We start from the raw sequence: 23,513 nt of genomic DNA, 5'->3' as shown, positions 1-23,513 counted from the left end.
AGAGCTGGAACACTCGGAAAAAAAACATCCCCATTTTGGGGCTTTTCCATTCCCAGCTTGGGGCTTTTTGGTTTCATCCTTGATAGGGACTTTCTTGCTTTTGTTGCTATCACTCAAATTCCCTTTTGAATCTTCTTTTTTTTGGGGTTCTGGAGAAAGAATGACAATTTTGTATCCCTTTTGTATCATACACCGTAGCTTATGTCTCAGCAGTGAAGAAGCACATCAGACAGAGGAAGTGTCTGGAACTTCTCTAATACATGATGACCCGTTCCAACCTCCTGCAAACCAGACGGGCACCTGCATGGATCTGAAATGTCTCATTGCTGATACACCGGCAGCTACAGAAGGCATTCATACCCATGTTAAACATGTATTTGTTAGTTTCCGAGGATTTTTCAATTGGAATTGGCACCATGCTTCTCAGCAGAGATAAGCCTTGACTGGTAAGATAAGGAAATCCAGCTGAAATTCAAAGCTGATGTTAAAAATATGAAATAGTGAGCCCATACATCTACTTTTTTTGGGACTCCAGGGTTTTATGTGAGATGCCTTGTGAGCTGATGGAAACTACAGTCATGTCAAAAATGAAACGGCTCATTCGCTACCCTTGTGCAGAAAGAGCAGAAAGGTCTTATTTTATGTCTTACTATTTAACCAGCAGACAAGAAGTGGAGTTAAGAGCTAAACCAACTGCAAATGCTATTCTTCACATACTGTTTCAGGAGACATAATAATATTACTAATAATAGATAAAATAGTTATTTTTTTTCTTCTGATTACTGTGACATCAAGCTCTCAGGCATTTAGAAACGTTCGACCTAAGCAAAAATACACAACTGCACTGGAATATTGGTAATAAGCAGCAACCTGTTCTACCGAAAGAAAATTCCAAAACATTTATGGACATGAGGTAGTGCTGTATTCTACCACATTGAGCACTCCTGAACCTAAAAGCTCCACCCAATTGTGATAATTTCTTTCTTCCAGTTATTTTTGAGTGGAGCTGTATTTTGAATACAAATTTTGCCAAATTTCAAAGTGCAAAAGGCATTAATTGGTTGGATACAGGTATGACTTTGAAGCAATCCCTGCATAATGTCTGCGATCAATTCAGCCCATCAAGGTCTAAGTGCATTCATTTGAGATGCTTTGCTGTAGTCACTTGGGGTTTTTGTCTATTCTTGGGGTTGGGTGACTTTCATTTTTTCCTGCATAGAAAATAATTTGCTTAGATTTAAATCTGTGGTTTGTCTTAGCCATGTTATGATTTTCTTCTTCCTTCTACTCTGCTTTGCCGATAAATTCCTTGGTTGTATTGGCTAAATGTTTTGGGTCACCGCCATGCTGCAAGGTGTAGTACACCCCAATAGGTGTGGGAGCATTTTCCTTTACATAATCAGCAAAATGTTGCTGTCAACTTTATAATTCATGATGCTGCTGCTTCCATCATTAGTTACATCAGTAATCAATAATCATTATTCAGTAACGATTAGTGGGCCAGGTCCAGGGGCAGTTATGCCAATACTTACATGTGCAGCAGTAATGAGAGTCTAAAAGAGCAAGGTAGTTTAGTGATGGAAGATGTCAGTCCTGCTTATGTAAGAAACTTGGGCTTGTGCTTGAAGAAGCTGCTTCACAGACACCAGGTTCCTTAAGACTAAGCCAGGCAACAGAGGTGGGTGGGCAAAAACGATACTTTGAAAAATTAATTGTTTTGGAATTTATCATGCATATAGCTAAAAACACATATCAGGCTTTAAATGGTAACACTGAGATCAATAATTACAAATCAGAATACTCCATTAAAATTCTTATTTGCAACTTATATAGAGTGACTTCCTTTTAAGACACCTACTTATGGTAGTACATCATAAATAAAATTCTTAATGGGCTGCAATAGCACATTGTATTTAAGGCATTACTTATTCCAATGAAAAAGATTGCAGGTTTCACTGATAAGAAAAAAAAGATCCTTTTAAAATTGTGTAATGTACTATTTTTATTAACAGAAAATGATCTACACTAAGTAGAAAACAAGAGTGTTGACTTGCAGTTGCAGTACACTTGTGATATTTTGATTAAACAAAAAAATAAGAGACAAATATTTTGTTCTTACAGTATTAAGTTGAGTGCAATGCTGGTCGTTTGCATTTTTCAATTTGCCAGATACAACTTTATGTATGCACACACATGACCATTAAATACAAATATATTTTGAAAAAAGTGTATATTAGAGTATTTTATACAAAATGTGAACAACATTTAAAAGATTGCACAAAGGAAAATAAATTCCTTCAGAAAACAAAGCAAATAGAAACATTTTTTAAAACATTTTAAAATAGACCTTAAGATAATGTTTTAACAATATATTGTAAATACTCTATTCAGTGATGCAATGACATCACATTTATTTTGAAATACAGACTTTCACCATAAATATTTGTGATATTTATAATTTTTACACATATTCTATATTGTCGAACATACACTGCAAAATACATTTGCAAAAACATCTTACTAGATGATAGGAGTATCAGCTTCACCCCATTATCAGGTAACAGATATTTTAAATGTGCATTTGTTTATATAAAATATTCTTATAACATTGTACATATATAAATAAACATTGATCAGGCAGTGACATCTGTCTGGCATTACACTCAAACACAGCTGCACTATTGCATTCACAGCTGCTCAATACATCGCATTCATATACTTCAGACTTCAGAAATGCAATATTCCATATACAGATTTTTTTATGTTAGAATACAAAGGAAGTAGACAAAAAAAACTGTGCCATGTTGAACTGAATTTACGCTGCCCATGAAACACTTCAGGCCAGTTTTTTTTTTTTAAATGACATACTGTAGTTCTCCCTTCTGAGCCGTGCAGAGCGGAACAGATGTGTCTATAAGCCTGGCTACTCATCCTCACTCTTTTCTGACCTGGTTCCTGTTGCTGCATCGTATTTCCTCTCGCCGGCGCTCTCCGGAGAGTTGCTGGAGCAGTCATACGCTTTCCCCCCTGACCCCATTCGTGTTCGGCTGCGTGCCCCTGGCTGGTAGAGCTGCATAGCAGGGCGGTCCTGTTTGAAACAAGTTGTAGATGGAGAGGAAGAAAGAGAAGAGACGCACTCGATCATAAAAAAAAACACCCACGCTAGACCACATGGTTAGCACCTAATCGTCTGAGCAAGAAAAAAAAATCTTCTTTAATTTTAACTCCTACACATAGCGAAAGGTGATTTCGCTGCTTACGTACATATTTGTACATTTTACTCTCTCGATGTGATCACTCCTGTCAGCATCTATCGCTGTCAGTCTGTGTACTGTTTTTTACATTTTAAATTGCTTACCAGCCATCTTCCCTGCTGTAATTGTATTTTTTTCTTTTTATTTTGAACAGTCCTATAAATACCACATGAAAAGAAACTCAAATTTTAAACTCCCTGTATAATTTCATGGAAGATTTTTGCAAGACAAAACCTCCCCCCCACCCAAGCTTGCCTAATGGGGACTATGGAAATGAAAGCATTCAGTTTGTGGGTAAAGACATACACAAGAGGACATTTCAATAAATACGGTAACAAGATTTTTCATGGTTGGACATGAGTTGCTCCAGTGTGTTTAAATACTGTAACATTACCATCTGCTTCGTCCAGAGCCAATGGGACTGCGCAACCAGCTGGTGGTGATGTTACCTATCTGTTTATACGTGGCTGGCTAAACTGTGCTAATGTGGTCAAATACCGAAGTGGGCTTTGTGATTCAGTTTCGGCCAGTGGAGAGTACAACGCAGGCAGAATTTTCCTGTCAAGTTATTACAGACCCTGTGCCTGGCTGGGGGAACAGGAATGCTGATGATAATAGCAACAGATACTCAAAATAAGCAGGAGTCTGAGTGTCTAAGCACCTCTTCCAAAAAAGTATATATCTTCCACAATTAAGGCCTGATAAGGGTAGACATTGAAACATGCCGTCATTGTAAATAACTTCAGTATTTGCCTTGCTAATTATCAACTATCAGAAAATCACAGATCCTCCTGGATGAAACTCTCACTGCCTCTGTCTTTAACATGTTACCATGGAAACATAGTGTGCTTCCTGCAGTGCACTACTATAGGAGTTGAAATGTACATGAATCATGTGACACTGCAGTGGAAATCAGTAGTTATGGTATGGATACCTCTGTAGTCCCCTCCTACGAAAACAATTTCATGGGCAAGGAGGCCCTTGAGAATTATGTTCTGGGAACTGTGATTTCCTTTGATAGGCTGACATGGTGAAGGCTGAGCATGACCATTACCTGCTGAACTAGTTGCAGGAAACGGTCCCTCAAAAATGGGTGTCATATTGATTCACCATAATGCTAGGCCACACACTGCTGATGGTGAAAACTACCTGCACGTGAATATGGCATTATAAGAGATAGGTGCAGATCTGTCTAACTTATAGCCCAGAATTGCAGCCAATGATTTCCATCTTATCCGTCTCAAGAAGCCAGGAGAGCAAAGTAAGCAGCAAAGTCTTGGTTTCAGCTGCTAGACATGGATTTCTACTTCTCTAACTTCAGTACATTGTTTCGCAGTGGGTCACATGCCTGCACAGGTCTGGAGATATGTTGTGTACTACTGCCTTATTATTGGTTACACCTTATGCTATGCATAATTACATAAGCATGATATGGTATGAGCTCTTGTTACCTAATTTATTGAAACCCTCATACATCTGCCAAATGTAGCATCAGTTTAAGAGCCACGGATCATGTATTTTTATGCAAGATGTCACTCAATGTATTTTTTCCTATTTCACAATGTAGTTAGAAATGTCAAATGATGCAAATGCCGTGTTTATTGACAGCAAAAGACATAAATACAATTTCATATTTAGACTGAAGGATTTTTTAAAGTGAAATATTGAAAAAGGATTAGCAAAACATGCTTGAAAAATATTACGATTTACTAAACCATTTTGAAACATTTATATCTTTTTATGGGACACAAATGTGAAGGCTAAGCTAAGATAATCAATCCACCAGCGTCTTATGTACCAATTTCCAGAACAGTGAACACAGCACTGAATGAACACTGGTTTTGATCCACTGTCCAGGCTATGAATTCTCTCTTCTTCCAGTGATCCCAAGAAAATTATTTGTAGCTGTGTCGTCTTGTCTAAAATACATTTTCCTTGCATAAGGATAATTATAATTTCCCTCTAAAAACATGAATTGACCACCTTTTTAGGGAATATCCAGTTCTTTTCTAGAGTTTTTCAAAGATTAAATAAAAAAGGACTAAAGCTCGCTTTGCATTATTGCTTTTCTTTTGCTGTCAAAATTGGGCATTTTCCTGGATGGAGCCTCCCCTTGACGCTGTACAACATTCCCTCCCCTGGGTAGAAAGGCTCAAAAGCTAGCTGTACCTTCGCTGGCAGAGCCCCTCCTATCACGTCACGCCCCTCTGAATGGGAGGTCCTTTTCTCTTGGTGCACTAACACAGACTGAGAAACATGTTCCTTCAATCACTTTTCAGCCCAAGGAAGCCATAGCTTGATTCCAGCTAATCGCCGTATTTACGATTGGTTGAATGTGGATGTACAACTTCAAAAACACGAGGCAGGATGGAAGAAGATGTAAGGCCATGAGCCTCAGGAGAACTGAATTCTTCCATAAGTCACTTTATAAGCTTGATTTTACTACAGAAATTCATGAAATGGTGAACTGTCCTGATAAAACAACAACTACTTTTATCTATTGATTGTCAGGCACAGTCATAAAGCTTATAACTCGGAAGCTGTGAAATCTACATCAAAGATCAAATAGAAATGGCTGAACAATAAAAAGAACATAATATTTAATGGCAAAAATCAGCCTTCATTTTTTGGGCGATAACATTTTTTCATATGTGTTTGTAGTTAATCTATTTTGGTTTAACTTAAATCGAACTGGTGTAAGAAATCAAGTGTTTTGCTGTGTAAATAATAAGGCATAATTAATTTGATCATATTGTACAATCAGCATCTTGACTTCATCAGTGCTGATCTTCCTGCATTATAAACAGCTATTGCAATAACACTGCAGTTCTTGTCCTCAATATTTCTGTAAAGAAGAAGCAATGTCTATAAAAAAAAACAAATAATGACATACCATTGTGATGAGCAAAGGTATATTTTGTTGGATACATAAAAAACTAGCAGTTCCTCTAATTTAGGGAAATGAGAAAGTTTTGAGAAAGCAAACTGATTCTTGCATAGTCCCCATGCATACTACAGTACCTAGTCACTGGTACAAGGACAAAGTCAAACATTTAAAATGGAGAAAAAGTACACTGTGGTGAAAAAGTACATCCCATTACAATTTAATAATAATAATAATAATAATAATAATAATAATAATAATAATAATAATAATAATAATAATAAACTTTATTTTACATACGGCCTTTAAAGGTGGCTTCTCAAAGTGCTTTACAGAATGAACACAACAATAAATAAAAAGAATACACAACATAAAACGCAATTACAATATACAGAGGAGACTGTGGATGGTGGTATTAAGTATAGTAGGAGCAGAGGAGTAAAGAATGGAACCAGTTAAATTAAAGGCTTTTCTAAAGAAGAAGGTTTTGAGTCTGGATTCGAAGCAGTTTAGAGAAGGTGACTCCTTGGGGAGAGAGTTCCAGAGCTTAGGGGCATAACATGAGAAAGCCCTGTCACCCATAGAATGAAGACGGGCTTGGGGGACAGTAAGGAGAGCAGAATTAGAAGAGTGAAGGTTGCGAGGTGGGGAGTAGGGCATTAATAGTTCAGACAGGTACTGAGGTACCAAGCCATGCAGAGGCTTATAAGTGAGCATGAGGATTTTAAAGTCCACACGGAATTTGACAGTAAGTCAGTGCAAGGATTCCAGGATAGGAGTAATGTGAACACTTGCACTAAACCTGGTCAGGATTCTGGCTGCCAAATTTTGGACATACTGCAGTTTGTTCAATGTAGATTTAGATACCCCAGCGAGTAGAGCATTACAGTAGTCAATCCAGGAAAACTCTAATGTGTTGATCAGCTTTTTAGCCACAGTTAGTGATAACATAGGGCGTAGTCTAGCGATATTTCTGAGTTGAAAAAAATATGTTTTGACAATATGCTGCACATGTGGGTCGAATATTAAGTCAGAATCGAATATCACCCCGAGGTTTTTCAATTTAGACTGAAGCTCAAGTACAGAACTATCTATAGATAGGGTTACAGGTTTCAAGTTGATGGGGGGTGCCTATAAACATGACTTTAGTCTTGTCACAGTTAAGACGAAGGAAATTTTGAGTCATCCAAGTTTTTATGTCAAAGATGCATTTAGATAGAATAGACAGCCACATCATTGTCAGGTTTGGTATGGATGTATATTTGAGTACCATCAGCATAGAAATGATAGCTGAGGCCATGTGATCTTAAAAGCTGACCAAGTGGAAACATGTAAATGTTGAGGAGCAAGGGGCCCAGTATTGAGCCTTGAGGAACACCAGACTTAACAAGGCCAATTTCAGACCTATACCCATTAAGAGAGACAAAGTGTCAGCGATCAGTGAGGTAAGATTTTAACCATTTGAGAGCAGTGTCAGAAACTCCAAACACAATCTCAAGACGAGAAAGTAAGATGTCATGGTCAACAGTGTCAAAAGCAGCACAGAGATCAAGAAGGATGAGTATAGAAAGAGAACCAGAATCAGAAGCTATTAGAAGATCGTTAGTGACTTTGACCAGGGCAGTTTCTGTGCTGTGAAGTTGACGGAAGCCAGATTGGAGGGGTTCGAAAAGGTTTTTTGCCATGAATGGCTATGTAACAGTGTGTGACAGTATGTGACAGTGTGTTCTAGAATTTTTGTAAGAAAGGATAAGTTGGAGATGGGAACGAAAATTGTTTAGATTGTCGAGAGCCATGTTAGGCTTTCTGGGCACAGGGGTAATGGCAGCAATTTTGAGGACTGTTGGTACAATGCCAGTGCTCAAGGATTAATTTATAATATTGAGGACAATGGGACAGAGAGAAGAGAAACAGGACTGATATAAAGTGGTGGGAATGGGATCTAAAACAGATGTTGTGGGTTTCATGTATGTAACTAGTTTATTTAGGGATGCTGAGTCAATAAGAGAGAAGTTGGAGAGAAGGGAACCAGAAATTGGATAAGGAGGGAAGAGTATGGAAATGATATGCATAGTGAAGAGAATGTGATGTCGGATGTTGTCAATCTTGGAGGTAAAGAAATCTAAGAATGTGTTGCAAAGCTGCGATGAGGCAGGTAATGTGGTGGGGCAGGTTATGGTATAACATATTTAGACCTATTTGACCTTCACCTAGTCCACATCAAGTCGTAATATTAAATAAAACTAACTTAATTTGACAAATACCACTAAAATGTATCCTCTGTATGGAAGCCCGTTTCCGCCAGGGAGGAAAAAAAACGCGCTATGCTATCTCAGAATTCCGACTTAGTATCTCAGAATTGCGACTTAGTAACTCAGAATTCCGACTTAGTAAGTCAGAATTCCGACTTAGTATCTCAGAATTGCGACTTAGCAACTCAGAATTCCGACTTAGTATCTCAGAATTGCGACTTAGTAAGTCAGAATTCTGACTTAGTATCTCAGAATTGCGACTTAGTAACTCAGAATTCCGACTTAGTAAGTCAGAATTCCGACTTAGTATCTCAGAATTGCGACTTAGCAACTCAGAATTCCGACTTAGTATCTCAGAATTGCGACTTAGTAAGTCAGAATTCTGACTTAGTATCTCAGAATTGCGACTTAGTAAGTCAGAATTCCGACTTAGTATCTCAGAATTGCGACTTAGCAACTCAGAATTGCAACTTAGCAACTCAGAATTCCGACTTAGTATCTCAGAATTGCGACTTAGTAAGTCAGAATTCCGACTTAGTATCTCAGAATTGCGATTTAGTAAGTCGGAATTCCGACTTAGTATCTCAGAATTGCGACTTAGCAACTCAGAATTCCGACTTAGTATCTCAGAATTGCGACTTAGTAAGTCAGAATTCCGACTTAGTATCTCAGAATTGCGACTTAGCAACTCAGAATTCCGACTTAGTATCTCAGAATTGCGACTTAGCAACTCAGAATTCCGACTTTATATCTCACATTTGTGACTTCAAAATAGCCGTATTCCATTGTCTGTCCTTTTGTTATTGTAACGGATTCGGGTTCTAGGGATTGTGCCCTCGCCGCTCCCACCCTAGTTTGTGCCTCGCTGCACTGGCTCGAACCTGAGTCTTGCCAGCTGAGCTAAAGAAGACCTTCTTTTTTAAGTAAAAAAGGACATACAATGGAAATACGTAAAAAGTATGTTTCAGCTTTTATAATTGTGAATTCTTCTGCCTATTTCTGTATCTTATTTCATATTCTGTCTACGTAAATAAAAACTATTTTTAAAAAGCCCACCGTGCACTATTCAATCCAGGTACTATGGAAGCCTCACTGGCGGAAATGAGATTCTATAAAAAATAGTGTAATTAATTTGATTTTTATCAGGGCACTGTACAGGACAAGTCTTCAGGCTTATAGAGCCTATGATCCTGTACGATTCGTGAAAATAGTGTAACGAAACGGCCGACATACAGGTTGTATGATCTGGTTGCAGTACACCACCCTCCCCTGCGCATAACAGGGATGCTGGCCGCCGGGGCTAAAGAAAGTGTTCTTAAAATCCTCATGCTCACCTACAAGGCTTTACATGGCTTGGCACCTCAATACCTGTCTGAACTTTTATCGCCCTACTCCCCACCTCGCAACCTCCGCTCTTCAAATTCTGCCCTCCTTACTGTCCCCCAAGCCCGTCTACATTGTATGGGCGACAGGGCCTTCTCCTGCTATGCCCCCAAGCTCTGGAACTCCTTGCCCAAGGATATTAGAGAGTCACCTTCTCTAAACTCCTTCAAATCCAGACTCAAAACCCTCCTTTTCAGAAAAGCCTTTACTTAACTGGTTCCATTCTTCACCCCTCTGCTCTTCTTAATACCATCTTCCAAGGTCTCCTCTATTGTTATTGTTGTATTGTTGTAATTATAATTGTGTCCTGTCTTGTGAAATTTTCTTATTTATTGTTGTAGTCTTCTTATTTATTGTTATTGTCATCCTGTAAAGCGCTTTGAGAAGCCACCTTTAAAGGCGCTATATAAAATAAAGTTTATTATTATTATTATTATTATTATTATTATTAAAGAAAGTGAGCCAGTGCAGCGAGGGCACAAGCCCTAGAACCCGAATCCGTTACAATAACAAAAGGACAGACAATGAAATATGGCTATTTCGAAGTCCCAAATGTGAGATATAAAGTCGCAATTCTGAGATACTAAGTCGGAATTCTGAGTTGCTAAGTCGCAATTCTGAGATACTAAGTCGGAATTCTGACTTACTAAGTCGGAATTCTGACTTACTAAGTCGCAATTCTGAGATACTAAGTCGGAATTCTGAGATGCTAAATCGCAATTCTGAGTTACTAAATCGGAATTCTGAGATACTAAGTCGGAATTCTGAGATACCATAGCGCGTTTTTTTTTTACTCACTGGCGGGAACGGCCTTCCATACCTCTGTTATTATTTACAGTATCTAAAAATAAAATCTGCCAGCATTCACTCTCTTTGTGTGAAAAAGTAAGCTCTACCACCTCAATTAATAGGGTGTGTAGAGGCAGCTGCACATGTACAAATGATTAGTTGATCATCAGATGGAAGTTATTCCATCTGCATAAAAAATCAGAATCTTTGTCAGTTTCGTCTAACACACTCAGGTTTGTAGTACAGTAACACATCATGCCCAGATAAAAAATCAGTGAACTTAAGGAAAATAAAATATTGCTGATATTATTATCAGTTTGGGAAGTGTTATAAGGCCATTTCCAAAGAATATGTTGTCCATCATTCCATGGTAAGACAGATAATCTACAAACAGTGAAAAGGCAAGACTGTTGCTTATCTACCCAGGAGTGACTGTCCTACCAAATTATCTCTGTATGTATGTAGATCTGACAGTATGACACTCCTAGAGGTCTAAAGAACACCAAGGGTACATCCAAGGTTCTACAGACCTCTCTCACTGTGGTAAATGTCAGAGTTCAAGAGTCCACTATCAGGAAAAGTTCAAACAAGAATTGCTTTCATAGAAGGACAGCCAGGAGGAAACCTGTGTTCTCCAAGAACACCGATGCACGGCTTACTTTTTTAAACCAGTACTTGAATGGCAACCAAGACTTCTGTAACCTAGGTGAGTCAAAAGTGGAGTTGTTTGGCCATAAAGCAGAACACCATGTTTGGTGAAAACCAAATACTGTCTTTGACCAGAGGAACCTCATACCTGTTGGGGTCATGGTTTGGGTCTGCTTTACTGCCTAAGGAACTTAGGCTATCATTCAATTTATCATGAATTCCACTGTATACCAGAGTATTCTAGAGGACAATGTACTGTAAGTTAAAACAGTTCTGATAGGTAAAACTGAAACGAAAGTGAATTATGCAACAGGACAATGGTCCAAAACACAAGCACAAACAAATCTACAATACAATGGCTCAAAAAGAAAGAAATCCAGACCTAAATCCCATAAAGATGCTGTGGTGGGACCTAAAGAGAGCTGTGCATACAGGAAAGCCCTCAAACATCACAGAGATGAAGCAGTTTTGTAAGGAGGAGTGGAACAGAATACCACCTAGGTGATGTGAGAGACTGATCAACTCTCCCAGGACAAATATTATAATAAATTATATAAATTATAATAAATAAATTACAATGTAAATTATTTATTTAGTTATTGCTGCTTAAGTGTTTGCCACAAGTTACTGGATCAAGGGGTGCACTTACTTTTTCACACCAAAAGAGTGAATGCTAGCTGTTTTTTAAATAAATAATGAAAAAGCAGAATTTTTGTGTGTTATTTGTGAAATTACGTTAGTTTTATCTACTAACTTGGAGAGGATTGAGTGAAAGTCAAATATGACTAAATATTTGAAATCTTAAAAATCATAAAATCTTTGAGGGAGTGTACTTACTTTTTCACCACAGTGTATTTTAAAAGTATCACTTAACTCTATCAGGACATATCTTAAGACTTAGCTGAACTATTTCAACACCAGCATATGCTTGCTATTGCTACTAACATGATTCAATGTTCATTTGATGAGCAGCATTAACAATCCAGAATTCGGCATGTTTAAATAATGGTTCTTATCGCAATTAAATGTTAATTATTTAATGAATCAAGATCTGTATTCATACTCTTTAGTGAAAACAATGAATGATGCTTTTCAGCTCAGCCCGATTTCCTCACCTTGTTGCGAATGCGTTCTTTCCGGGACCCAATGTCATCAGTCCGGTCATCTTTCCCCAGTTTTTCTCCCAGGTCGCTGCAGTATGAGTAGCTGCTGTGGCCCTCTTTCTTTGCTCGATCCTGGCAGTATCCTTTGCCCCACTTGATCTCTTCCTTGCGCCTCATGAACTTGTCGAACTCGTAGTGGTGCCTCTGCCTTTTGCGCTCCTCATCCCGGCCTCTCTGTCTCTCAGGGTCCTTGTCTCTGAGCCTCCTCCCATACTCACGCTGCTCTTTGTCACTCTCCGTCTGAGCTCTGAGTGGACGTGACAGAAATGGTGATGAGAAAGATAATAGCTCTTTGCATTTATTTTGCTCTTTTCTTGCAAAATGACCTCAAACTGCTTTACATACAGTATAGGAGGTGACCCACTTTCCTTAAAGGGGAACTGCGGTCCCAGTTTCTCAGGCCAATTATTAAATCTTGGTAACAAACTAAATTAATTGAAGGTATTGTAAAATTTTACCAATTCCGCATTAAGCAGAAAATTGTGAAAGTACTGTATGGTCACCGTGTTGTCTTGCCATGTGCAAGAGCGAGAGTTCGCATGAAATGTGATGTGATATGGCCCTTTCTGCTCACTAGTCACTGCAATGACTAACTTAGTGCGATGTACGAGTTAATAAGTACAGGTTGTGCAGCAGACATTTCACCACAGAAATTTTCAAACATGATTTACATGCAGAGTTAATAAGTAAGTAGTATTTGTCGGCAAAACCACCTCAACATTAAAAACAATATTTCTATTGGATTAAAAGACAATCCTGCATGTTTACAATGAAATAGGGCCTTGTTTTGTTGCCTCATTCTGAATTACAGACAATGATGTAAATATGGTGCTGTACATACCTATAAATGTAGTTGATTTTGTGATGTAAATTACAGGTTTTGCACATTATTGTGTACATTTTAATTTCATTGCATTTTGAAATGCACTTATCAATGCTGATTCGTTTCAACCAAAATATAAAAAATAGCTTTGCAGGTCCCTTCTAACTTAAATAAGTTACCTCTGTGCCATCTACTCCCCATCCTTTGACCATGGGTCTCAAATTAAAACAAATTAAAACTTTTTTTCCTGAAATGTTATAATTTTTTTTTTCATTTTAAATAAAATGCACATAGTGTTAAAATATCTGAATGAAAAATATATTTAATGCATGACACTTCAGAAAATAAAGACAGAATTCTAAGAGTTTTGCTTCTGTTTAAAATTTGTTAATACTTGTCTAACTTCAAAATGATTAACTATGTTTAGAATTAAAATTGTAATATAAGAAAGGGTACAGACAACAGGAGTCTGTTCAGCCCATCCTAGCTCATTTGGTTGTAAATAAATACTAAAAGATTCAGGTCTTCATTAAACACTGATGTTTACTGGAATATAAAAACCCACCTTCTTAGCATTGCACATAAAAGACACTATACCTTATTATGTAAGTTACATAATAACACTGAATGTGTGTCTTACTTGTCTCTTGACTCTTTGTCCAAATGTTTAACTTTCATGTGTCCAGATGAAGACACTTTATCCCATTTGCTATTCTCCGTATCACCACTGTCTCCTTTTTCCTTCAGTCTGTTGGAATCTAGGTCATCATCTTTCTCAGGCTTCTTAAGGAGCTGAAATGACAACACATTAAAAGTCATAACCAATCATTACCCACTGTTTAAAATGTTCCCCATAAATGTTGTATTTGAGGCTTCATTTCATGTTAACAGTAATATTCTGTATGCAATAATATGAATATGTTATTGAAAAAAAATGAGGGTTTGTTCCAACTGGGGAATAAATGAACATTCACAGCTCTTAAAATAATGGACACAATTTGAAACATTAAGAAGAAATGTGTTCATGAATGTGCACATGCAAAGGTGGTTTACAGAACACAGATTTACCAGTTTAGCACTGCCTGTTAACCACAAGCAACCAAGCAGGACAAGCCACCATGAGATCACTAACTCAACGGGGCATCACAGAAAAACCACAAATGCAGTCCAGAGGCACCTAACATCGTGACTGTCCAGCACTAGGCTGCACAATTTTCAATAAATACAGATTACAGCTGCCTCCATATTAGACAAGAGTAAAGATTTTACTAAATCTCATTGCGTAACAATAGGGCATGTACGTACAGAAAAAATGGAGAGGATTGCTGAGGTCCGGGTAAGGCAAAATCATTATTTTACAGGTAGAGAACTAATATAATGGCACATTATGCCAATCCAAGTGTCAAGAGTTTTGCTCCTGATGGTAATCAGTGATCTGTGCTCCCTTGAACTTTAAACCCCACACGCTTATCCCGATACATAAAGGGTCTCCCAGGACCTTCTGCTTCAGTGGTATGGATTTTTTTTCAACTCTGCCAGCCCGGTTTAATATTAATAAATCAAACTACATCAGTGTGAAACGAGGAGGAGAACTCCACAACACCAGGAATGGGCAAACAGTCCACCGTCATTTGTGTAACTTCTGCTTTGCCTATTCACCACAGGCAAAACCAACATGGTGGAGTTGTACAGCAGCCAAGAAAAGGCGAGACCTTGATCTTAATTTCCTTCTCGGCCAGCTTCTTCTGCTTGTCCGCTTCCTTCCGCCGGCGCCTCTCTTCCTCCCGGCGCTTCCTCTTCTCCTCCTCCCTCAGGCGCTTCTTCTCCAGCTCCCTGCGCCGCCGCTCCTCTCTCTTCTCCTCCCGGATCCGCTGCAAACAAGGACTTTGGCTGTTGAAAATTACGCCGACGCAAGGTTCACTGCCCATAGCTACAATACCTCCGCTTGTGGATTTATTCCAGATTGGGGTTTACACACCATGTTATAATGTTACTGGGGTGAGATCACTCTTAGGAAGGGCACGACTAAGACCACAGTGTCTAAACTACCTATTTGACTTCAATGTAACTACAGTCCCACAGGCCCTCAAACTGGCATTTTGAGCAGGAGTAGCAAGTTCACACAAGCATCCTCACCTGTGGACAGGCCAGTCACACAGTTCTGGATAATAATGATCTATTTGACCACTTCAGACTATACTAATTACATATTATATTTAATCTAAACATATTAATGAGTTTGTCTTTAATTATGCAAAAATACCATTGAAATTTAATTATACAATACCTTTTTTTTAATTTGAATAACTTCACTTTAAAATCAGCAACATTGCTTTCAGATATTTGATACTCAATTCAATTGTCAGGTTGTAATTGTCAATTACAATCCAGTTTTCCAGTTTCTAATCCAGTTTTCAGACTGTTTTTACGGATAAGGAAAGCAGCATGTTCCTACCTGTTTCTCTAGTTTCTTGTTTTTTATGTACTCCAGAAGTGGCGTTGTTCTTTTGGCTGAAAATAAATGTTTTAAAAAATGAAATAAAATGTGCTTTTGTTGACAGGAAGGAATCAATCGGTCCAGTGCAACGTAAACCCTTTATTTTATAATACTGTGACAACAAATCAGAAATAATGACAGGAATGTATGCTAATTGTAATAAGAAAAAAATAGTACAATAGTACAATGTGTGACAAATATATAGAAATCAACTGAACACTAGTTCAGTTCTGAAGACTAATATTTTACATTTAAAATTATTGCTGGAAACATTGCACAACCTGTTATATTCCAAGCGTGACACATACTCTCCCTTAATCTGACATGAGACACTCCTAATTAAAAGTATCGTCAATCTTCCTGAATTATATCTTTGTCGTCTTTTCAGAAGCATACAACATTTCATCATATTTACCAGTATCCATCCAAACATCCATACATTATCAGAAAACTGCTTATTTTTTGTTTGAGGATCATGGCAACCCTGAGCCTATCCAGGAATATTCTAAATAATAATAATAATAATAATAATAATAATAATAATAATAATAATAATATTTGCTTACACTTATAGCGTTTTTCAGGATACTCCACTCAAAGAGCTTTACCGGTAATGGGGACTCCCCTCCACCACCACCAATGTGTAGCATCCACCTAAATATCTGCTCAGATATCAGATATCTGCGCACATTCAAAAAGGGATTTTCAGCTTTGAAAGGCAGGCCAGTCAAGGTCCTGAGTTGTCTGCCTTAATTACACATTCTCTTGTGTAATTAGGAGGCTCTTGTGTTGTTAATAATCCATGACACCAACAACTCTACCAAGTTTTCTGATGTTTCTTCTTGGAGCATTCTGTAAGTCAAAGTAATCAATTTACCTATAAGCTCCCTTGTCTTTGCTTCTATTTCTCCAAGCAGTGTCTCAGGATTGGCAGTAGCCTTCTCTTCGTCACCACAACAGTTCTCCAGAAACTTTCTGTACTCAGGGTCTTGAAAAAAAGACAGCAGGGTTATTTTTGTAAGTAATAACAAATATCAGTAGTAAAGTTCAATGAATACTGCTTTTCGGTGAGCAACAATATTGTGAGCAACGTTTTTTTTGGAACCAGAATACTGGTCTTTGCCAAGAATTCATCAAAAGATCTGCTTTAAGACACCAGTGCAGGGAGTTAAAAACTGTTTTTGAGTGAGAACTGGCTATATACTGTATGATAGCGGAAAAAATAGGTATTGGTACCTTCTTCAATACTGCCAGCTTTTGCATCTTTCTTTTTGAGCTTCTTCTTTGCAATTTTTTGAAATGGTGCAAATTCTACAACCGCAGGATATTCCTGACCTAAATAAAAAAAGTATAATAGTTTGAAAAAGAAAACGCACTGATTCTACGATTTCTGTGTGAGTAAAACAAATTAACGATTTTTCTCTTTTTCCAGGTAGCAAAAAAACGCTCTTGATTTTCATACCATTTCCCTAAAGAATGTGTCAAGATGTTATCATTCCATCTCATTGTATTTTTGAGATGGAATGAAATTAAATTATAACATTCGCATAAAAAGCTGCCAACATTTCTGGAAGATTCTTTTGTCTAGTATAAAAAATGAATATTCTCTATTGACAGTTCAGCTATTGACATTTTTATGGCCAAATCAGTTTACATGAATCAAAGAAATGCTACCATGCAATGCACATGTAAAAGACAGACACAATGGATTAACAACCTTATAACGAGGTAAAGGATTACCTTTGTTGTCTATGAAAACATATCCATCAAAACGGTCTCTGAACAGAACAATGTCCTCAGGGTTTTTAAAATTAATGTATGCTCTAGAAAAAAGGTGTGGGTAAAGGCTACAAGAAAAAAGGTAAACACATTATTCATTCACATTCTCTGAAACATTAAAGATCACTTCTTTCAGTTCTCACTGCTTTTTTGGGTTTCTGAAACAGTTTGATTATGTTTGCACCTGAAAATAATATTAATAAATAAAGTTTTAATTAATTAATAAATAATATAATGATTTTACAATTGACCTGTTTTATTAAATGTAATGTATATTTTAAGGTGAGTTACACTATTCTTCTAAACCAGACTCAGAGCATTTGTGTTTTACTAAGTTTAAATAATGAGAGGCATTAATATACTATACTGTGAATGAAATTAGCTTCAGATCTTACAAAATTAGAAAAAACAGATTTATGTTATAGGCATAAAACAATGGATGCAAAGGAACAAGTAATAGGTTTATTCCATGCTGAAGAGAGAAGAAAGAAAACACAATGTTTCAGCCATGAAGCCTTCTTCAGGTGTGAGCAACCCTCTTTTCAGCATGGAATAAACCTATTACTTCTTCCTTTGCAGCCTACGCATGCTGACGAGCTACTCACCTAAACTAAAACAATGAATTGCACAAAATCAAACCCATTATCAACTTAAAGTAGGTTAAACACCATGGGTGTCCATTTTTTCAATGTACAAGTTCAATATCTCATACTTCTCCATGGCTGTACACCATCTGCTTGTTTTTGAGCCAAAACTGTTTGAATCCTGACTAGTCACTGAATACATCTTTGAGCCAGTTTGAGTCTTGTTGGGAATGTTTTTGTGTTGCCTTGTACTGGTTATTTAGCACCAAGCCAGCATTTGTTTAGTGGGTGACAGCTCCTATCTTAGTGTATGGGAGATTATGTGACCAGAGCAAAGTCCAGGTCTCTCTGGGTGCAGGATAATGTCTATCTCATTACTTGGCTGATGCTTTTATCCAAAGTGACATACTGTACATATGCATACATTGGTATAGTTAGGTATTTAACAGGGACAACTCAAGTGTAGGATTGATAAGCAGCTTGCTCATATGTAGAACAGCAGTAGTATCTCACCGGGCATTTTAACCCACAACCTTCCAGTGATCAGTCCAGAAACCTGACCATTGTTCCACACCACTGGCCGAATCAGACATAACGATTCTGCCCATATGTGGCGCCTGCCCCTCACCACAGTTAGTCAGGAGTGGAACCCATCTGAATGCATTACTACTGCAAATTTTCCTGCTCTCTGCGTCCTTTTGGCAAGCCACGATTAATGCTAATTTTCTCTGGCTTTTCGTATCCACAGTCACAGGTACAAAAACACATAAACCAACCAAACCTGCCAAATACAATTCATGTTTTGTTAATTGGCTGCAAATTAAGTAAATTATTTTAACTGAGAATTTGTGACTATATAGTATATCTGGGGAAAAACTGAAAACAGAATCAACTCCTGGATTTTTAAGGCCTCTTAGTATTTTTTAACAGACTACTCATATGACTTTCATCAGTTATGAATTATAATTAGGCTAATTATTAAGTATGATTATAATTTAAGGTTTTAGATATACCATTTTATAGTATACAATTTTGTTAAAACATTAAACCAAAGAAGCGAATCATATACCAAGTGCATTATGACTGACTCATTGTAAAATACCATATGTCAGGATTTAATAGGAAAAAAATTGTTAGAATGATGTTTTAGGTCTAATTTTATATAGGTAAGCTATAATTACAACTTACTTCGTATACAATTGCATGGAACTTTATTCCAAGTTAACACAAATAAATCCTAAAAAGAAGGCAGAAAGACTGTCAATAACTAAATCCAGTCTTTAGTTCTTTTATCTTACCTTTGATCAGCTGAGAAGAATTCAAAATAGTCATATGCAGGTAAAGGATTCAGTTGTTCTTCAAGCTGTTCCTTTGACAGATTTGGGGGTAATCGCCGAATAACTACCTGCAAAATATTGTAAGAGTAGTTTTTAAATTCAATAAACTTACAGGTAAACCTTAAACAGATGTTTAATCAAACTTGCTACTAAATGACATCTTGATGAGACTTTTGAGCCTCTCATACAATGGATGACATGATTATGGACCTGATTTTCAAAACCAAATAGGTTATTAAAGTCAAAAACAACACATACAGTTATTGAACCAGAGCTGGAAGAAGTAGCTTGTACAGAATGAGTGATTGCGTAACAATGGAAGTACCCAGCACAAACATCATTGTTGTTTTCATTATTGTTATTATTAAACACCGCCTAGATTTCTGTTGTAATGCAAATAAACCATATTTATATTATTGTATGATTGCCTATATTTTTGTTTGGGTGCTGTTCTTTTGTTTTGCTCAAAATATGTAAATGCTACATTTATGTGTAATGATAATTAAACAGAACATGAAATGACTACAAAGTTGTTATTTTATTGATTTGTAAATAAATACTTTATGTACAGTGTGCTCTTTAGGTAGTATCTCTACATTGACACAGCTTAAAATATTAATTATAAAGCATGGAAAATACAACTAAAAGTAATAAATATTTATACTGGAAAATAGTTATTTAAGGTTATGTTATTTACTAGAAGTTGGTGCTTTAATAGAACCCATTTTTGTACAAATTTCTATGTCTCTTTCTGTTTCAGTGGTACCTGGAACATACAGTCCAAATATACGACTAATAATTACTTTCTGTGTGTAAAAAAGAAGCACGGACTCAGTAACTCTAAATATGATATATCTCTTCAATGCATTAATGTTTTCTTTTTTATCAAACATTCTGGCCTGCATTCGTTTTTTTTTTTATAAAACCCAATATAGATATGTAGATTTGTATATAAAGAGTCTGACTACAAGAAATTCACAACTTAAAGTGAATTGTGTATGTCTTGATCACATACTGTGTACATTTCTATACTTATTGTGACACTTCGAGGTGGCAGAGATGCCATAAAAGAGCTGAGAGAGACAAGGGAGAACTACAGGTCCCATGATTCCCCTCCCCCAGCTGACAATGAGGGGCAAAGGTCATCTGGGGCATTAACAAATAGGAATGCCTCAGCAGTCCTTTTCAATGCTGGGCTACAGATATTCCAGGACAGTCAGACAGAAGATATTTCAAGGAAAGTCCATATTTGCTATTGGGACCTAACAATGAAACAGGGATAAAGGATTCGTATTACTTTAATTTTATTTAAAACCCAAATATTTTTTCCAGTATTTTTTGTATGTTCAAAGCGGACTAGCTGCCTGATTGATAGTATGTGACTGAAGAGTTTAGTTAGAGCTTTAATTACAGAGTTAGGCATTTGTTTCTTGTTTGGTCTATGTGTCTATTCTGTGTATTTAAATACATCCTGCCAAGGTATCAAAATCTCCACTGCAGCATCTTTTAACAGTAGAGGATGGAGTAAAAAGTGGTTGTTGAGATTCTACACAAAGCATGGATGGAACATCAGTCTGTGCCTGGACATCAAATGTGGTATTATGTGTTCAATACCTAATTTTGTTTTCAGAAATATAAGTTGTAAGAAAATAGGACAATAATTATTAAGATGAAACAGAAAATGAATGGTCATGACTGTTTTTAACCATAAAAATGATAAATTCCTTATATTTAGACAGCACAGTATATTCCTTAAGATCACAAAGCACTTAACATATACAGGAGGTATATAGTAGTTCAAGAAGGTAGCTGTGTCAGCATGAGTAGGCTACAAAGGAACAGGTAAAGTTTGCGTCTCTTTTTTTTTCTTTTCAGCATGGAATAAACCTTTACTTGTTCCTTTATAGGAGGTATATATACCCCGTTCATCCACCCCTGAAGTGCAGCCACTTGGGTGACATGTGGCAGCCATTATGCGCCAACAGCCCATAATTCCCAGAATTAAGGACAGAAGTCAAATTGTGTAAAAACAAAGTGGAATTTATCCAGGACAATGGCTTTAGCCATTTTGGATAAAATGTTGAGAAGCTGTATGTAGGTGGATAGCATTGCTACCTCACAGAGCTGGGACCCTTGGATTAAATTCCCAATCTAGGTTGCTATCTGTGTGGAGTTTGTATGTTCTCACTGTGTTTGTGTGGGTTTCCTCTGGGTGCTCCAGTTTCCTCCCACAGGCCAAAGACATGTTAGTAAGTTAAGTGGCTTCTGGGAAAATTGGCCCTGGGAAAAGTGAGTGTGAGCATGTCTGTGTCTGTGGGTGCCCTGCAATCGACTGGCATCCTGTCCAGGGTGTATCCTGCCTCGCACCTGTAGCATGCCTGGATAGGCTCTGGCTCCCCCTCGTCCCTGTATTGGATGAAGCAGTTAGAAAATGGATAGATTATTTTTATATCCTTCATGCTGATCTCTGTTGTTGGCTACGTGTTTTCCTGGTTGGATGAATTGAATCCCCGCAAGAGGCTTACAGGAACACAGGCAACAGTATGTTCAAGCAAAACATCCTAAAGTTAAGGGCGAAAGCAGGATTCTCTGAACCCAGGTTGTGGCTGCTGACTGCCAATGCTTCTTGTAGTATCAAGAATACAATGAAATAACACAAAAAATGTTTGAACATCTTGATCCAAGAAATCCACCCTAATCTAAGATAATTATATTATACGCATGTTAACAGTAATGGATAGCCAATAACTGCGCTGTAGATTGGACATCTGAATTCGATATAAATGTAATATTAATAATGAAATAATAAATAAATGAATAATAATAAATTAAATTCTAATAATAATAATATTATATTCCATACACGTAGTGTTCTTAGTTCCTATTTGTAGTATTTCTAAGCTCGGGTCCATAGGAGACATCAGTAACACCGTTTCCAAATCTTATCAAGGTCAGACTCAAGTTCCTCCATAAACACGAATTTCTTTAATATTTTTCGGCTGCTTTCTAGATATCGTCGAAACGTCACGTAACAGCAGGCACTGTATATAAAATATTATTTTTTAAAAAGCTTTCATTTTCATTGATTGGTATTAGGCATCAACCTTTTTAGCTTGTGATCAATGAGTTAAAAAATTAGCTATTTGAATTATACCGCACACCCCGTTTCCTCTCATTTGTACAGTTAATTTACACGAACTGATTAAATATTGCAAACAAATTTACTTCTAAAATAGTGAAAAGACCCACATTGAAGACCACTACATTTACAGAAATCAGACACGGTTACGCCACGTAAACAGCTCGTTGGAAAAGCGTAAATATTTTTGAATGTAAATGACTCCGAAACGTCAGGTGTAACATGTTTATTATAGCATGTACAATGCGCATTTCAGACTGCTTTCTGAGTAACCAACTTCAGTTAACTTCAACATTTCTGCAGCACTGCGTGGCTCTTTCAAATGTATCGCTGTCTATGGTGCTGATCTCCGGCTTCACCTCCATGTCGGAAATCCAGCTGTGCAGCGCTTGAAACACATTCGCAGCCTTACCTTTGTAAAGACTTCTTTTTTCTCTTCCTTGTGTTTTAAATTTGCCGGAACGGTATCCTGATCTCTCGGGAGGTCTCTAAACTGAATTTCGACAATCCTTCTTGCCCTGCCCCCGGTCGCCGGCTCTTTCTCCGACCTCATTTCTCCCTCTCCAGCCAGGGAGACGGGCCCGCTCGCGAGACTGCGGCCAAGCACCGCGAGTGTTGCGGTGGTTCCGGAGACAGCCTGTGCATCAGGAATAAGCTCTGTGCAGAATCGGTTACACGCAGGACCGAGCAGTGCTAGTGAATTACAGGACTCGATATTGAATAGTAATGTTTCATGCATCTTAAAATGGGGGTTACAGCATGTTTAGGGCGATTCTTTTAGAAGACGGTTCAAACGCAGCTAAAGCGAAGACCAAAATATTTTAATTCCCATTTAGGGATTCAATGTTAAGATTTTCAAAATTAAAGTCAGTAGTGCTACGTTGTATGCACGTTCCCATTGTTGGTTTAATTGCGCAAATCAAAGCACTTTATAAAATCAAATTACAAGGTCACAAATATGTCTAACAATTTTTGGTGGTG

General features: G+C 37.4%; 1 protein-coding gene across 2 annotated transcripts; it reads right to left on the bottom strand.

Annotated features, from left to right (window-relative positions):
* Window positions 1–1,984: 1,984 nt before the first annotated feature.
* upf3a (UPF3A regulator of nonsense mediated mRNA decay) lies at window positions 1,985–23,286 on the bottom strand. Of its 2 annotated transcripts, XM_088604786.1 has the most exons (11): window positions 22,945–23,286; window positions 19,355–19,461; window positions 17,434–17,540; window positions 16,930–17,028; window positions 16,571–16,681; window positions 15,652–15,707; window positions 14,909–15,067; window positions 13,837–13,988; window positions 12,326–12,620; window positions 5,424–5,501; window positions 1,985–3,088 (listed from the first exon to the last, which is right to left on the bottom strand). In XM_088604786.1, exons 1-11 carry the CDS (start codon window positions 23,269–23,271, stop codon window positions 2,924–2,926), a joined length of 1,656 nt encoding a protein of 551 aa, XP_088460912.1. In that variant the 5' UTR covers window positions 23,272–23,286; the 3' UTR covers window positions 1,985–2,923. The 2 variants fall into 2 exon arrangements, with proteins under 2 accessions (XP_088460912.1, XP_088460923.1); XM_088604797.1 differs by lacking the exon at window positions 5,424–5,501.
* Between the last annotated feature and the right edge of the window lie 227 nt (window positions 23,287–23,513).

The sequence above is a fragment of the Lepisosteus platostomus genome, chromosome 2, assembly GCF_059453375.1.
Source record: "Lepisosteus platostomus isolate fLepPlt1 chromosome 2, fLepPlt1.hap1, whole genome shotgun sequence".
NCBI lineage: Eukaryota > Metazoa > Chordata > Actinopteri > Semionotiformes > Lepisosteidae > Lepisosteus > Lepisosteus platostomus.
Note: the sequence above shows the minus strand (reverse complement) of the source record. Positions and strands in the feature narration are given on the sequence as shown.